The following is an 18,740-nucleotide window of genomic DNA, read 5'->3' as shown; positions in this document are numbered from 1 at the left end:
GTACCTGGACTTCTTGTATAGCTCTGGATCATCAGTCTTGAATGCCACAGATTTAGCCCTCAGCAGACTACTGTACTAAACTCCTGGTTCATCCACTGCTTTGGTTTGGTCACATCTGGTATGTTTTCAAAAGCATACACTCATCCATACAGGTCTTGAAGTTGGTGACAACTGTGGTGCATTCACTCAGGTTTGAAGATGAGTCCCTGATTATTGTTCACTGACTCAAAGTTGTCCTGTAAGCAATCCTCCGCCTCCCTTGACAATATCTTCTTGCTCCCCACCACTGGTACTATGGTCTTTAGTCCTGCCTATTCTCTGGGAGTAGTATAGCCAGTTGATCGGACTTTGCAAAGTGTGAGTGTGGGATGACACGGTAAGCATTCTTAATGGCGGTATAATAGTGGCCAAGGGTGTTGGCTCCTCTGGTTCCACAGGTGGTAGTTGTTCAGAGACTTCTTCAAGTTGGCCCGGTTGAAATCTGTTCATGGCAACGATAGGGAAGGCATGGCTGCTGATTACGGAACTCAGCTCCTCCAGTGCCTGCCTGACATTGGCATGAGGTGGAAACCCTGCTACCACGATGATATGGAAAGGTCCCTGGGCAGATAAAAAGGATGACATTTCTCCACTAGTTGCTGCAGGTCAGATAAGCAGGACTGAGACAGAATCACCACGTCTGGGCAGCACCACTACTTGAGGAATAATGAGAAAGAGCAAAGAAGTGAAGTTGACATGATTTTGTTTGGATATTATGGGATAATGGAGCAACTTCAAGGGGATGCTGCTTCTCTTTCTTATGCTTTTGTTTATGAAATAGGAGTTTGTAGCAGGCTTTTACACAAATGTGGACAAGTGAATAAAACTTCGTTGAATAGTTCTTTTTACAAAAACAATAAATTGGCCAAGGATGTTAGTAAGATTATAAATTAATAATCCTTAGTGATATCACTTTTTGCAGCATTAGTTTTCAGATTTTTTTCCCAGTTCGCACTTGGTCATTCAAAAATTCGTAACCTCATATCTATATTGTCTTACCATTATTGGGATATTCAGTGTTATGATTTTACATACTCTGCTTGTTCAACACAAAAAGCTGGAGGAACTCAGCAGTTCAGGCAGCAGCCAGGGAAGTTCTAGATAGCTGAAGTTCTGGATCAAGTCCCTTCATCAGCACTGGAAAGAAATAGGGGAGATAGCCTTAATGAAACAGTGAGGGTTAGAGCTGGCAGGTGATAGCAGATCCAGGGAATGCGGGGCTGAATGACAGGGGAGGGAGGTTGGAGACTGGGCATGATGTAAGAAGCTGCCAGGTTATAGGTAGGACTAACAAAAGGCTGGAGAAGGAGGAATCTGAAAGGAGAGGACAGTAGACCATGAAATTTCCGGATGGAGGTAGAGAGGAGAAGTGATGGGAGGAATATGTGGGTGATGGACAGATGGAATAGACAGGAGGCCAGTGGGATAAGGGTAAAAAATAGTGCCCAAGACTAAAGGTGCAGCCATGGGTATTTCAGTGATGTCTACCTTTTCATTGGATATGTGGAACAAGTCATGTTTTGGCATACTCCCCAACTCTTCCACTACATTGATGACTGCATTGGTGCTGCTTTCTGCATGCATGTAGAGTTCATCAATTTCATCAGCTACACTATTAAGTTCCACCCTGCCCTCACATTCACTTGGTGCATCCCTGATATCTGTCTTCCCTTTCTTGATTCTGTCTTCAGCTCCGGAGACAGATTATTCAATGTAAATCCACAGTTACATCAACTAACACTTCTTCCCACCCTTTCACTGGACCTGACACCCTTCCCACAAGGATGCTATTCCCTTCTCTCAGTTCCTTACTGTTCATTGTATCTGTTCTCATGATGAAGCTTTCCATTCTAGGATAAACAATATGACCTCACTTTCTCAGAAAATTAGGCTCCCTCTCCTACTGCTATCAAGCCCTCACCCACATCTTTTCTATTTCCTGTCATCTGCCATCACCCTTTCCCCCTACCCTCAGACATAACAGGTATGGAATTACCCTAATCCTCACCTACCAATCGATGAGGCTGCATACCCAAATTAGGTTGTGATGGGAACCAGTGGGAGAAATGTGTAGGTAATGGGCCGTTAACCTATTACAACTGTTGTAGCTTTTCATTGACTTACAAATAATATCAATGAGAATAGATAAAATACAGTAAGCTCAAACCTTTCTCTGGCAAATGATCACTCAACTATTTCCTGCCAGCTTGTGCTCCTGCACCTCCCCCTCCCTCTACCATTTTATTCTGACTTCTGCCCCCTTTTTTTGTCAATCCTGATAAAGGGTTTCAGCCCGAAACTTTGACAGTTCATTTCCGGCGTTAGATGCTGTCTGACTGGCTGAGTTCCTCCAGCATGTTATGTGTGTTACTCAAGATTTCCAGTATCTGCAGAATCTCTTCTGTATTGCATTTTTAAAATACTTATACCCATTATTCCTAAATTAAATTTTGAATTCTCCTTATTAATAATTTGTACACTTGGCAAGCTTCTCAATAATATTCACGTGAGGAATTTCAGCCTCTTCTGACAGACTTATGACCTTTCATTGTTTTTTAATTTACAAGTTTTCATTTTGTATTTTTCCAGATTGATGTGAGTGGTATTAATGATTGCATGAAAAATTTTATCAGCCAAATACATATGACTTTGTATATTAATTATCAAATAGTTCATGGATATGATAAGCAATATCATTCATGTGGGTAGGAATGATTTTGTGTAGTCTCTTCTGTTTCATTAAGTGTAATATATTGATTATGAGTGACGGATTCCTTAGCATTTGGACATGGTTTATTAAATATACCATTCACTGGAAAAACAGATATCAAATCTTGTTCTGTAAATCTTGCCTTGAAGCTGTGAGAACTTCATCCTTTAGGTTGGCTTGACGTCAGTAGTTTCATGGACTTTAATTCACTTACTTTAGTTGCTGTTGGACTATTTACCATGTGAAGTAACTTAACTTATTCTGACACATGATTGTTATCATCAGAAATAGATGCCGGGGCGGCATGGTTGCAGAACAGTCAGCGCAAAGCTATTAAAGCTCGGGGCTTCGGAATTCAGAGCTCAGTTCCGATGTCCTCTATACATTCTTCCTGTGTGTACGTGGATTTCCCCTGGGTGCTTCGGTTTCCTCCCACAGCCCAAAGACATACCAGTTAGTGGGTTGATTGTCCTGTGATTAGGCTAGGGTGAAATCGAGGGGTTGCTGGGCATTGTGGGTTAGTAGGTTGGAAGGACCTATTCCATGCTGTATTTCTAATAGAAATTATTTTGGTATTCCTTTTCGTCACAGCATTTGTTATTGATATTTTTAAATGATCCATTATCTTTTATCTACCACTAACTTATCACTTTGCTTTATCTAGTGACCTGCCACGGGATTAAACAAACTGTAAAAAAAAGTGCAGGTATGTCATTATTACTGTGATGTTTTATACGATGGAGCTAGCCATGAACAGATTCCTTCTAATCCTGAGCATTTGAGCAATTCATACTGTATTGTAGGATATGGCACTTAAATATTTGATCTAAATCCCTTTTTTTATGTTTAAAATATTGTTTTCTTCAGTCCTGTCGAAGGGTTTCGGCCCAAAACATCAACTGTACTTTTTTTCCATAGATGCTGCTTGGCCTGCTGAGTTCCTCCAGCATTTTGTTTGTGATAATGTTTTTAAATTTGTTTTCAGATTGTAACGGTGCAATTTACAAAAAATATAAGGCAAACATTTATAACTCAGAGTTAATCAACTAGTTAGATATTTATAGCTTAGATTGACTATAATAACATAACATAATACCTAAATAAGGAAAACAAAATTGTTCACAAACACTCTTGATGTGATCTTACCATCGTCTTGCCCACTGGTGTAACAATTCCCCACTTTTATACTCTTCTCTCCTCTCTCCTTCAAAATAAAGGCCAACATTCCATGATCTTCTGTATGTGTTTTTCACTAACTGTAACACAAACTGTCTCCATTTTTTCTTCATTAAATAATACTGTTCCTTTGTCCTTCCTTCCAAAATGAATGTCACTTTGTTTTTGTCAGATCTGTCTGAATGACTATTTTGTGTCAGTCTTCATGGTGGAGGACACATCTAACATGCCAAAGAGAGATGTTATGGATACGATGGGAGGTGAGGACCCCAATATAATAGCTATCACTAAAGAGGTAGTGCTGAGCAAACTTGTGGGCCTGAAGATAAACAAGTCCCCTGGTCCTGATGGAATGCATCCCAGGGTACTGAAAGAAATGGCAGAAGTTATAGTAGAGGCTTTGGTGTTGATTTACCAAAATTCTCTGGTCTCTGGGCAGGTTCCTGTGGCTTGGAAGACTGCAAATGTCATGCCACTGTTGAGAAAAGGATATATGCAAAAGGCTACACCTTATTAAATCTGTTAGTTTAACATTTGTAGTTGGGAAAATGCTTGAAGCTATCATTAAAGAAAAAATAGTAAGGCATTTGGAAAGAAATGGATGCATCAGGCAAACGCAGCACGGATTCAGCAAAGGCAGTTCCTGTTTGACACGGTGTTCTTTGAGGAGATAAGGAGCGCAGTGGACAGAGGGGAACAGATGGACATTACTTACTTGGATTTCCAGAAGATGTTTGATAAGGTGCCACATAAAAGGCTTATCCATAATATAAGGATGCATAAAGTTGGAGGTGATGTACAAACGTTTGTATTAGCATGAATAGGGAATTGGTTAGCTAATAGAAAGCAGAGAGCTGGGATACATGGATGTTACTCTGGTTAGCAATCAGTGGTGAGCAGTGTGCTGGACCTGCAACTGTTCATGATATACATTAACGATCTGGAAGAGGGGACTGAGTGTAGTGTATCTAAGTTTGCTGATGATACTAAATTGAATGGAAAAGCATTGAAAAAAAAATTGAATGGAGTCTGCAGAGAGATATAGATAGGTTAAGTGAGTGGGCAAGGGTCTGGCAGATGGAGTACAATGTTGGTAAATGCGAAGTCATCCACTTAGAAGGAAAAATTAAAGAGCAGATTATTATTTACATGGTAAACAATTTCAGCATGCTGCTGTGCAGAGGGACTTGAATCACAAAAGGTGGTTAGCAGCTGCAGCAGGCAAACAAGAAGGCAAATAGGATGTTGGCCTTCATTGCTAGAGGGATTGAATTTAATAGCAGGGAAGTTATGCTGCAACTGTACAGGGTACTGGTGAGGCTGCACCTGGAGTACTGTGTGCAGTTCTGGTCTTCTTACTTGAGGAAGGATTCTTACTGGCTTTGGAGGTGGTGCAGAGGACGTCCACCAGGATGATTCTAGAAATGGAGGGGGTTAGACTATGAGGGGAGATTGAGTCATCTGTGACTGTACTTCCTGGAATTTGGAAGAATGAGAGACCTTATAGAAACATCTAAAATTATGAAAGGGATGGATAAGGTATAAGCAGGAAAGTTGCTTCCACTGTTAGGTGAGACTAGAAGTAAGGAACATAACCTCAAGGTTCAGGGGAATAGACTTAGAACGGAGATGAGGAGGAATTGCTTTTCCCAGAGAGTGGTGAATCTTTGGAGTTCTCTGTGGAGGCTACCTCAGTAAATATATTTAAGACAAGGTTGGATAGATTTTTGCATAGTAAGGGAATTAAGAGTAATGTGGAAAAGGCAAGTAGTTGGAGATGAGTCCATGGCTAGATCAGCCATGATCTAACTGAATGGTGGAGCAGGCTCAATGGGCCAGGTGGCCTACTCTTGCTCCTATGTCTTATGTTCTTATTATGGTCTATTTGCCAAACCTTTCGACCACTCACCTAATTAAGCACCAGGAAAGCGAAAAGGAAATGTAAAGTTTTTATTCTGCTGGAAATAATTGTGGTCCACAAGCCCACATTTTTATCCTGTCCATATCGTACTCCATGCAGGCATTGGCTGGATCATTTATCCAAGGAGTAGTGAATTAATTGGGCACTTTCCATTGGCAAATGTAATTGCTTCTTAAAGTTCATATATAAACTAGCCTTCATTTGAAACAGTCATACGCATTTATACAAGACTAGATTCTGTCCACTGAACAGCTTCCACTGCAATTTCATTTATTTGTATTTTTACAAGACATCCTTGGCACCACATGTAATTCATATTCCATAAAAACAGAAGAAAACAATGGAACATGATCAGACCAGTTACCCTTCAAGACTCATCCACCATTTACTAAGGATGTAGGTGACCTGTGACTCTCTGTAGCTTTATAGTATCCCTCAATACCTTTAAAATTAACAATTAACATCTATTTTTGAGAATTCTAAATGTCTACTATCCTTTACAGTTAGAAATCTTTTGTCATTTTACTCTTGTATAGCTTGGCTCAATGTATTGTAATATTTTTCCTAGAAATGATGCAAATGTTTTGTTCTCCCTTTGAACTTACCGTAGATTCCGGATTTTAAGCCGCTACTTTTTTCCCACATTTTGAACAGCTTTGAACTTTGCGGCCTTTAATATGGAGCGGCTAATACATGATTTTTTTCATGCCGCCTCGTAAACATTTTGCCTCATAACAGTAGACCAATAAAATTGATGAGTAGTTCACAGAGGTCCAATGAAATTGTACGATAAATCAAGTGCACTTTCACAATTAAATTATTGTAAATCAGTCATTTGTACTCACCCTCATCAACATGGAAAACACTCGAAGCATTGTGCTGCCTTATGGCAGTTATTTAGTTTATAATATTTTCGCTTAGTAATTCATTTTCTAGTTAAAGTTAGAAGAGTTTTAACTATATTTGTTTTCTGTACTACATCGCGGGATGCTATGACGTCACACCCGGTTTCGCGGTGTCTTGTGGGAAAAATGCCGTTTGCGATAAACGGAAAGGCGGGGGTCGAGCGGCGGAGCGAAACGCTGCTTTTAAGTTAAAGGCGATCAATAACTTTTCCTGGTAGGCTGCAGTATATATATTTTTTACCAGTCGTTAGGAGATATTGGAATGTTGTTCAGTAAAGAAGTATACGCAACGTATATTTAAAAGTAGCCGCGTTACGGGCACGGTTCGAAAAAAAGCATTTGCAATATGTATTTGTTTTTGTTACCATATGGATTTAATTAAAAGTTAAAAAATCCTCACGTGTAATATCTTTCTGTGTAAATATCTCATATTACAACGTGGGACACCTGCGGCCGAAAATCCGGTGCGGCCTAAAATCCGGTGCGGCCTTTACAATTAAAAAATTGATTTTATTTCTAAAATTAGAGCCAGCGGCTTTTAATCAGGTGCGCTCTGTAGTCCGGAATCTACGGTAATCATATTAATTATAATTAGATACATTTTCACTCTTCATTGAGCTGCTATCTACATTCAGTAGCCATGTTATTGGGTACCGCCTGTACCTAATAAATTGGGCACTGAGCTTATGTTCATGGTCTTCTGCTGCTGTAACCCATCTATTTAAGGTACACCACATTTTGAGATGCTCTTCTATATACCACTGTTATAATAGATAGTTATTTGAGTTATTGCCATCTTCCCGTCAGCTTGAACCAGTTTGGCCACTCTCCTTTGATCTCTCTCATTAATAAGTTGTTTTTGACAACAAAGCTGCCAATCACTAGATTTTTTTTTTATTTCTTGCACCACTCTCTGTAAACTCTAGACACTATTATGCATGAAAATCCTGGGAAATCAGCAGTTTCTGAGATACTCAAATCACTCTCTCTGGCACCAACAATCATTTCACAGTCAAAGTCACTTAGATCACATTTCTTCTGTGATGGTATCGGGGTTGTTGACCTCAAAGTTATCAAGTCAGCAGGCTTGATTTTTGCCAAAAATACGTGCTTTGTCATGTGGAAAGGTGAGAGTCAGTATGCCTCTATCTTATCCATCAGATGGAGCATTTTGATTAGAGTTATTGCTAATAATCCCTTGTGCAGTTTCTGTTAGATAACCCTTAGTTTTCCCTTCTTTACACTTGATTTTCCTGAGCTGCAAGGGAGGGAGTGGATGTTCGAGATGGACCCTGTCCTTTTGTATGTTTAGAGGGTGAAGGATGAGCTGGACCTTGGTGTGTGTGCTCAGTTTCACGTTCTTCCCCATAATATCAATGGCACCTCTGAATGCTCCCTCTGTCCCTGAAGGAGTATCTTGGTCTAAGACTTTCTTCCGTGAAGAAAGGGTTGTGGAGCTAAAGGCCGTGGCCTAATCCTAGTGTCTAGCCATCTAGGATGCAGGTGAGTATCTTTTCCTAAGGCAGTCACCAGGGAAATTGTTTGGTTTGTTGATTATGTTTTTCCTGCTGAGGATCTGATGTAGGAAGACATTGAATACGATCATCCTGAAGAATAAGGGTAGTTGATAACTTTGTTACTGATCTTACGTCCCCTTTGGAAGGAATAGGGGAGAGCCCTGTGGTGGTATTTTGTTGCCCTTGAGTGGGTGCGTACAACTTTTTCAACAACCTGGGTTCTTTCACGTTGATTAAGGACTGCTCTGCACATGGTCTCGAAAATGGGGTAACGTTATACAATGAATTAGGTCCCATTCTGCCCTTGCTATTTGTTCTCCAATCTTATAAATTGTTACTAAACCCTGACTTTTGACTATTTTACTCAATACTGTATTAAGTTCTCTGTATACCACTTATTTGCTTATAAATCCATGCAAACATCAGATTTGAATTTCCACACTCATGTGGAGGTGTTATCAAGGATTTGGGAAACAACATTAATAAGAATTGCTGAATATGCTGGGGGAGTATGACTGGCCCAGAGGGCCTGCAACCTCCTGGCATACTAAAGCAACCACTTCAGCGTTTCCTCAGCATCACCTAGAAGCATGGTGCCTGCAAACTCTGAGTTATCAAAGTCCAAAAGCTGGATTGTAAATTTGTACAGGAACCTTTCCCTGTACTCTTCTTTTACTGGCTGTAGTCAATCTTTTTAGTAGTTCTAGTGCATATTCCCAAGCCTGTTCTCCAGGCTTCATTAGTATCTCTAAGGTTTACTACATCATGTGTGACTGAAAGGATTACACATGAATCTGGATTAAGATATGGATCACCAGCTTCTATCACATAAGCATGTGGTCCCCGTCGAGTACTTGATTTCTATCTAAAAAGGGGCCAATTTGTTTTCTCCAGGCACAAATTATTGCTACACTGTGGGTGATCTGGTCGAAATTGTGTTGGTGAGTCCAGCAGGTCGTAGAGTGGAGTGTTGTCTGTCTCATTTGCATGCTGGTCGGTGTTCTGTCCCTTCATCATTCTAATCTCTGACTTGAAGAATAAAATGTTCATCATGGCCAAACTGAGGAGCAATCATGGTATTGCTGGAAACCAGGATATCAACCATTTTATGATACTGGTGGGGTGCCGTAGCATTTGTTAAGAGCTTTGTGAATTGGACTATTTCTAAATAATAATTCTTTCTAATATAAATTTTTTGGTATAATGTGACCTTGTTGGGTGCCAACTGTAATGTTATTGGGTTTACTGACCTTGAAGTCAAGCTATTGGATATAAATAGCCACGAGTACTCTCACTAAAGGGAGATTATACTGTAACTACCCAATTTCCAAAGACTAGTTTACCTCCCTGTTTATTCTCCATGGTGAGTTTAGCTGCCATTACCCACTATTTAAGCAATGGGTTTCTTCTCCCTTCCAAGGAAAAGATACTTCAAGCAAACAAAATAGTTTAAAACAATTAATTTATTTTCGGCAATTCATGTTTAAATCTAAACAAACAACATGTCTTAAAACGTAACAGAGGACTTACATCTTAAACATTTCCAAATCACAAACCATTTCTCAAACACAAAGCATAAAGTATTTCTTAAACATTAAGGATAAAGGACAATCGGTTTCCAAAACATGGGTACAATTCCTATAAATTAAAAAGATGTACCAAAGAGTTGCAGATGAACAAATGGTCCATCACATAAATCAAAGCCAAAGGAGTGGATTCACCTCAAGTTTCTTTCATGTTTCCTGATGTTTCTTACTCCATTCCTAATATGTTCTCTACATTTATACCTATTTTCCCCACTTGGGTGACTTCACATGGAAATAATATTTCCTCAACGAAGCATGACCACAACAGTCTAAAAGCATTCTTTGGAGACTTAAATCTTAGCTTCCTCCCATTAATGCTGTAAAGCTAACTTCTCAGTACAATAATCTTTCCAACTATAAACACATAAGTTATTGATATGCTAAATGACATTATCTTCCAATCTTCCGAAGCAATGTAAGAATCAGCTTGCCTGTTTTTAACAATCCAACTGATTTTCAAAGCTGTTCTATAGAAAGTACTTTTGTTTTACTTCAGGTTGGTTACTGCTTTCATTTACAGTATACAAACTGAAGACTGACTTCCACTTATGACCAGAAACCAAACAAACTGTAAGTTGGAAGTTTATTTACGACTGTTTGGGAACTTACAAGTGGAGGCTGCTTGTGTTTAGAAAGCAAGCTTAGTAAACATGTAATCTCCTGCCCAGGACAGTAAATATTCTCACACTTTCCCATTCTGATGTTTGGTCTAAACATCAACTGAACCTCTTGACCATATCTGAATGCTTTTTTGCGATGATCTGCTGCCACATGTTTGGCTGATTAAATTTTTGCATTATTCAGACCAAAGCTGTAATTATGTAGGGAATCACTTGGTCTAGCAAAAACCAAAATGGAGTAAATTGTCAGTGAGTGTGGAACTGGCAATTCTTTCCATCATTTTGCTGATAATAGATGATAATCTGAAGGAATAAAATGCATTTATCATTTTGTAGATATGATGTGCTTATGCCATATGAACCTTCTATGGGTCTTCCCAATATTGAGCATGTTCTGAAATTTTTTGGCTATCAGTGCAAGCTTTTCTGGAGCATAATCTCCTTTGTTGGAGCTGGGATATTAGAGACCATTGTATTTCCTTTATCCATTGCTATCAGCATTTCTTGAAATGACAAAATGAGTTAATGTCTGAGCCAACAGGAAGAGGCAGATATGGATCATTCACTTAGCATTTCTGTTTAAGATAGTTGTAAGTTTTTCAGTCTTGCTTTTTGGACCTATGAGCTCAACTCTACCACTACTGAGTGTTCACTGGGCATTATCCTTCCACTTCTCATTTAATTAATAGCTCGATTCATTACAGGATGTGCCTGGATTGCAAAACTTTAATCAGTTCTTTGGTTCATTTCAAGCTGCTTCAATTGTTTAGCACAGAACAAGGTTGAACAGGCTTACAACTTGTTTTCAGGTAACACTAGACGTGAGCTTTGCACATTCTGTTTACCCACTTGACTGCCTGAGAGAGATACTGGGCCATGTGGTTACTGATTGTGGTGGAAAATAATAATACAGCTACTAATGGTCCACAATGTTACAAAGATAACCATTTTAAATTTCCAGATCTCTGTTGGTTCTATTCCATTTAGCATGATGGTTGGGCCACACAATATGATGGAAGATAGCCTTAATGAGAAAATGAGAGTTGATTATTTCATGAATTGTAGAGTTGTCATACTCATTAGTACTATCATTTTCAGAAGCCTACATGACTAGCAGATTGCTGAGAACAAAATCAAATTTCCTTACACTGGCTCCCTCACTAAACTACCCTACTTTGGTAGCTATGTCTTTCGGAACTAACTGCTCAATCAATTGTCATGAGATTAAGCCAGAAGATGAACCTTGAGATTGAAACATTTTGAGAATATTTCTCATCTCTCAAATAATGTTCAACATTAACTGATTCATCAGCTGAAAAAGGTGAAAGATATTTTCAGCAGGTGACTTCTTTGTCTATATTTGGCCTAATAACGTAAGACATAGGAGCAGAATTAGGCCTATTGAGTCAGCTGCGCCATTCCATTATGGCTGATTTATTTCCCCTCTCAATCCCATTCCCCTGCCTTCTCCCTTTGATAACCTTTGATATCCTGCCTAATCAAGAATCTGTCAACCTCTGTTTTAAATATACTCAATGGCATCAGACAGACACAATATTAAGGACAAATATAATGAAGTTCATTGGATATTGTCCAATCATCATGCTCTCTGAATCACTTCTATGTCAGATTTGTGCTCTAACTCTTTCAGTCTGCAATTGCCTAAGTGTTCATGAAAAATTTTCAGGGTTACAAGGTTTAGTAGGTTTGTCTTGTTTCATTGTAATGCAAGGCAATAGTAAGTTGACAAAATGTTTTAATTTGTAGTTATTTTTGTTAATCTTGTACAGTTTAATGTCTTGCTGGCCATTTCAGAAAGCATTTAAATATCAATCACTTTGCTATTGTTCTAATTAGGAAATATTTATATTCAGTAAGGATAGCAGACATATTTACCCTCCAGGGCTGTGTGCTGAGTCCATTGCTATACATTCTGTTCACACATGACTGCACAGCCAAACACCCAAGCAATCACATTGTCAAGTTCGCCAATGACATGACACTGGTTGATCTCATCACTAACAACGATGAGACGGCCTACAGAAAGGAGCTGAAAGAGCTTGAGGCCTGGTGCCAAGCAAATATCATCTTCCTCAATGTCAACAAGACAAAAGAGATGGTTATCAACTTCAGGAAAAATCACATCACTCACACCCCTCTTCATGTCAGCGGCACAGCTGTGGAAGCTGCAAGCAGTTTCAAACTCCTGAGAATGCACATCTTGTACAACCTCTCATTGTCTAAGAACACATCCTCCACAGTCTGGAAAGCTCACCAAAGCCTCTACTTGCTAAAGAGAGCCAGACAACACAAATCAATTTTCATGACCTTCTACAAATGCACAGTTGAGAGCATCTTAACATGATGCATCACTGTGTGGTTGGAAACTGTACTCTGGTGGACAGGAGGCTAAAACTGCCCAGCACACCATCAGCACCAGACTACTCACTCAGGAAATAACAGGCAGATAGAGAGTCAGTGGATGTTGCTCAAAAGGCCATTATCAAGGTGCTGCACATGAGGCTGCTAAACAAGATAAGAGCCCATGGTATTGCAGGAAAGATACTACCATGGATAGAAGATAGGCTGGCAAAGAATGGGAATAAAGGGGATCTTTTCTGGTTGACTACCAGTGACAAGTGGTGTTTTGCAGGGTCAGTGTTGCGACCACTTCTTTTCATGTTATACGTCAATGATTTGGATGTTGAAATTGATGGCTTTGTGCCCAAGTGTGCAGATGATACAAAGGTAGGTAGAGGGGCAGGTACTGTTGGGGAAGCAGAAGGACTTAGACAGATTTGGGGAATGAGCAGATCGAATACAGTGTAGAGAAGTATATCCTCATGCACTTTGGTAGGAGGAATAAGGCATAAGCAGGGAGAAAATTCAGAAATCAGGGGTGCAAAAGGACATCGTAAGTCCTTGTGCAGGATTCCCTAAAGGTTATCTTGCAGGTTGAGCTGGTGGTAAAGATGGCAAATACAATGTTATCAGTCATTTTGAGAGGACTAGAATGTAAAAGCAAGGATGTAATGCTGAGGCTTTATAATGCACTTGGAATATTGTGAGCATTTTTAGCACCTTGTCTAAGCAAGTATGCGCTGCATTGGAGAGAGTCCCGAAGAGGTTCACAAGAATAATCTCGGGGATGAAAGTATGAGGAGCGTGTGTTGGCTTTGGGCTACACCCACTAGAGTTTAGAAGAATGAGGGGGATCTCATTGAAACCTATTGAACATTGAAAGGCATAGATAGAATGAACTTGGAGAGGATGTTTCCTACGGTGGCTGAGTCCAGGACCAGAGGGTACAGCCTCAGAACAGAAAGACATCCCTTTAGAAAAGAGATGAGGAGGAATTCCTTTAGATACAGGGTGGTGTATCTGTAGAATTCATCGCCACAGACGGCTTTGGAGGTCAACACATTGGGTATATTTAAAGTGGAGGTTCATAGGTTCTTGTTTAGAAAGAGCATCAAAGATTATGGGAGAAGGCAGGAAAATGGGGTTGAGGGATAATAGATCAGCCATGATGTGATGGTGAAGAAGACAGAATGGGCCAAATGGCCCAATTCTGCTCCAATATCTTATGGTCTCAAAGACATACACTCATCAGTCACTTTATTAGGTAGGTCTGTACACCTGCTTGTTAATGTAAATATCATATCAGTCAATGCATAAAAACATGTAGACATGGTCAAGAGATTCTGTTGTTGTTCAGACCAAACATCAGAATGGGGAAGAAGTGCGATCTAAGTGACTTTGACCATTGAATGATTGTTGGTGTCAGTGATTTGAGTATCTTAGAAACTGCTCATCACCTGGGATTTTTACACACACAATTGCTAGAGTTTATAGAGAATGGTGCGAGAAACAAGAAACATCCAGTGAGCGGCCGTTCTGTGAGTGAAAATGCCTTTTAACAAGAGAGGTCAGAGGAGAATGGCCAGAGTAGTTCCAGCTTACAGGAAGGCAACAGTAACCCAAATAACTACATGTTACGCCAGTGATATGCAGAAGAACATCTCATAACGCACAAAACGAAGAACCCTGAAGTGGATGGGTTATGGTAGTGGAAAACCATGAACATACACAGAAAGAGTGCAGAGAAAGACATTGGAAAAATGCAAGCAATGTCATGAAGGATCCCATCCACCCTGGTCATTGAATGTTTTTCCCATTCCCATCAGGGAAGAGTCTACACAGCATTTACACCAGGATCACCAGACTCAAAAACAGTCACTCCCAAGCCATCAGGCTGATCAACACCTCCACCCATTAACCCACTCCACCACACTTCTACACCACTACTACTTTATCATTTTCCGCAGTCACCTTATTACAGATATTCTCGTATCTAGTATCACTATAGGTATGGTACGTACAATCAGTCTATGTACAATACATAAGCTAATCTTTTGCTTAAAGTGTTTTCACATTGTATCAGACCCAGAGTAGCAATCATTTCATTCTCTTTGATACTTGTGCACTGCAGATTGACAATAAACAATCTTGAACCTTGAGATACTTTTCCATATTGTAAGCCGGTTAGATATTCAGTGATGATACCATAATTTCATGATCAATGTTATTTATAGATGTTTATTTTAAATTTAAGATCTAATAAATCAACCACATTTAGTTTCTGAAAACACTGTCATAATCTCTGAATTGTCTCAAGAGAGTAGTCCAGGACTCTGAAATACATAACCATATCTAGAACTACACCCCAATTATTAGATATTCCTGTAGAAATACTTGCCTAGACAACGTGTTGCACAGTGCCACCTTTTGTAAGTCACTATAACGAAAGGTGGAAATGGAATTGAGGAAAGGAGGTTTCATGTGAGATGCACAATCTACAATTTTAATTGGAATCATCAGTCTTAATACTATGACATGTGCAGTGTGTGTGTGTGTCCATCTTGTCTGTCTGGTCCATATCATCTCCAAGCTACTTCAACAAACATAGATTAACAGTAATTGTGAGGCCTGCTGTTATCTTAATTAAAGAGGATCCACCTAAGTAGGTCTGAGACTTGTGCTGGGTACATTCAAGTGTGAATGTGGTGAATCAAACTACATGATTCTATCAGCTCCTGTCCCATGAGAGGTTTGCATGAGCTGAGACCATAAGAGAGGAGCAGAATTAGACCATTCAGCTCATAGAGTTTGCTCTGCCGTTCCATCATGGTATTTTCTCATAGTAATGCTGGCATGTAGGTTAACATTTCATTTTGTTTCTGTGGTAAACCACGTTGTTCTCAGCTAACTGGCCACTGATAAATGAGGTCTAATAACACTCACCAGAAATACAAGCCTAAACTTATGGGTGATTAAGCAGTGGGCTATTTGATAGGAAGGAACAATTATTTATTAAGACGACTGAAGGTGTGGAACTGAATTTCCCAGGTGTTATATTTTAGTGTTATAAAAGCTAGCTTAATTTAAACAAACTACTTGAAAAGATGAAGATAAAGGACAGCTAAATCTGAAGACACAGCTAAAGACCAATGTCCTGAATCTAATAAAATATTTTCACATGAGCCCAGGTACTGAACCAAAAGTAAATGAGGCATTGAGCCAGTTAAGAATGGAATTTAAAGTAAAATGCGCATTTATCTTCTTATATAGTTCTTTTAATATAATGTTCGTAACTAAAAATGATAGTTTGTGTCAGATCTTCCATCAAAGTATGGCAGGAAATTGGAACATCTTGTAGAAGTAGAGTTTGTTCTTCCGATGTTCAGAGATGTGAAGTCATAATAAAACAAAGTGAACCAAATTAGAAAAATGTTTTATTAAAAGCTGTAGGTGTTATTTCCAGTTTTGATCACTAAAAACATTCAGTGCCTACAGGTGAAGCAAGGAAGATCCAAGGTAATTGATTCCTAGTGTTTCATAATTAAATTATGAAGAAGCAGGTGTGTGATTCAGTCATTAGTCATTAGTACTAACAGGGCACCAATTAGTGAAAATGGGGTTGAAAAGACTAAGTTTAGAATCAAAGGCAGGAAATTCTTCATTCTTAGTGAACAATTTAGTAATAAACTGCTTGCTCTATAAATTTTCATTAGTTTACAGTAGTTGGATGTTGCAATGCAATTACTTGTTAGGAAAGGTATAATAGTACTCTTCAACAATATTTATTGCTTATCATTACTAATTCACTCTACCTGGGAATTATAGCACTATATTCTTGCTAGGAACCTTATAAATACCACAAAATATTTTTATGAAGTCTCAATGATTCGAACGAATAAACTCTACCTGGACTTCTAGCCGGGTACAGATATCGATTGCAACCTATGTTTTGATGAAGGTCTCTGCAATCTGGCAGGGTTTGTCATCGAAGTGTCAGTTATAATCGATATTTGTACTTGGCTGGAAGCCTGAGAAGAATTTATTCATCATATGTGCCGGGAAAGCACTAGACCCTTTTTCTCAAGGATTCAAATTTGGCAAGTTCATTATGGCATACATTTTTTCTTAGAAGAGGTGTGACTTATTCATTTGTGGTAGCAATGCTCACCAGCTTTGTTTCTCCATCACCAAACACTTGTAATATATAAGTTAACTAACAAGGTTGTCAGGTACAAAAAAAAACTGGGAACAATTTAGAACACAAGATTTAATGTGTTTGCAATGAATAGACATTAATCAGCAACTACAGTAATTTTTGCTTGACAAAGTTAAAATGGCAACAGTATGATTTATCATTCATTCCACAGAATTCACAGCAGAAGTCATTTTAAATTGGGATAACAGTAAAATGACCATCACGCTCAGCAAAATTAAATAACTCAAACAACTTTGATTCATATTCTCACTGATTAAAAAGGGATTTCCCCCCCCCCCTTTTAATCCATTTCTTCAGAGTTGTTAGAAAAGTTTTTACAGAAATTACATTATATAATATCAGGACAAGTAGGTTAACAATTTTAGCTTATATGGCTTGGAATAAAGATGCACCATGTAAGCCTAAATTATATCTATTCAGTATTTACAATAATACACCGCTGAGCTTTTGTACTTAGAAAGGACCTTAGCCAGGAGTTTGCAATGCAAATAACGCTGACATTATCAGCACTTACATATGTAATGGTTAATATGGCAGTAATGTTGGGAATGAACATTCTTAGTGATTCACTATTCTTCAGGGATAATATTTTAGATCCTTCTCCACAGTCTTCAGAAATTAGTAAACTGCTAAGAGCAAAGTTATTTATGAATTATTCTCAATTAAAACAATCCTGAAGAAATTACACATTTTAAATTGAGTATATAATAGTATGCTATTCTATAATTATTGCTTAACAATCTCTCCAGTCCCATTAAGTGTTTAGAAAGTCATTCCATCAGAGGACTGTTTCATAATTCAATATCTATATATTAGTTTAATTTTTCATGACATTTCACTTTTGCTTTAATCTTACGTATGCTCCATTTTCATAGTCTATAAAATGTACAAACCAACTACAAATTGCTCTCTGTAGGGAATCTTCAATGTCATTGGCTACTCAGCTTGCTTGATGACACTGTTGAATGGATCCTGAAGATAAACTGGAGCTGATGTCAAAGAACAACCAAAGTTAAGAAAGGTGAAATTACATTAACATTACTAAATCTTTGCTGGGAAGCTTCATCAAACTCAGAGAAATTGTGTAATGTAAAAGGGAATCAAGAACAGATCTACCCTCAAGACTGAATGACAAGGAACATATTTCCCATTTTTAAATTTCCTTAAACATTTTATCATGGATTTTGTTAACACACTGCCTTAGATAATTGAAATAGTGCACTACAGAAAATAAGTCACTGTTTTACAGGGTATATAGCACTAATACATTTGAGCTGTCTACGAATTACACACTTGTCTGAAAGTTGACCGTTCATCAACTATGGCATATTATTTGCAGTTATTCATTATTTATTATGTAAGTGATTTGTATCATTTTTCATATGTTTGGATTTTAATAATCTTAACACTGTAGTACATTGAGTTGTTTTATAGATGGTTTACATGAAAACATGAATACACGAATAAAGTATGTCCATCTGTCTGTCTGTCATACAACATAAACTCTCTCCAACAGTGGAGGCCAGTTTCAGTTGTTATTTAGAATCCACCATGAAGCTGTAAAAGAAATAAAGAAAGAATTTACGGAGTGGCATTACATGGATTCCGATGAGTAAACCATACAGTATAATTCATGAGCCAAAGATTTGATGAAGGACTCCTAGCGAAACCATTTTGCTTCTGAAATGT

At 38.5% G+C, this 18,740-nt stretch overlaps 1 protein-coding gene across 2 annotated transcripts in view; it reads right to left on the bottom strand.

Annotated features, from left to right (window-relative positions):
• Positions 1-17,100: 17,100 nt before the first annotated feature.
• Positions 17,101-18,740, bottom strand: part of necab1 (N-terminal EF-hand calcium binding protein 1) — a 116,057-nt gene continuing 114,417 nt past the window's right edge. For both annotated transcript variants that reach the window (XM_073044560.1, XM_073044553.1), the window contains exon 13: positions 17,101-18,608. In XM_073044560.1, coding sequence (XP_072900661.1) covers positions 18,580-18,608 — 29 coding nt within the window. In that variant the 3' untranslated portion in view covers positions 17,101-18,579. The remainder of the gene's footprint in view (positions 18,609-18,740) is intronic.

The sequence above is a fragment of the Hemitrygon akajei genome, chromosome 1 (genome assembly GCF_048418815.1).
Source record: "Hemitrygon akajei chromosome 1, sHemAka1.3, whole genome shotgun sequence".
In the NCBI taxonomy this organism is placed as follows: Eukaryota; Metazoa; Chordata; class Chondrichthyes; order Myliobatiformes; family Dasyatidae; genus Hemitrygon; species Hemitrygon akajei.
This window is presented reverse-complemented; position numbering and strand designations above follow the sequence as displayed.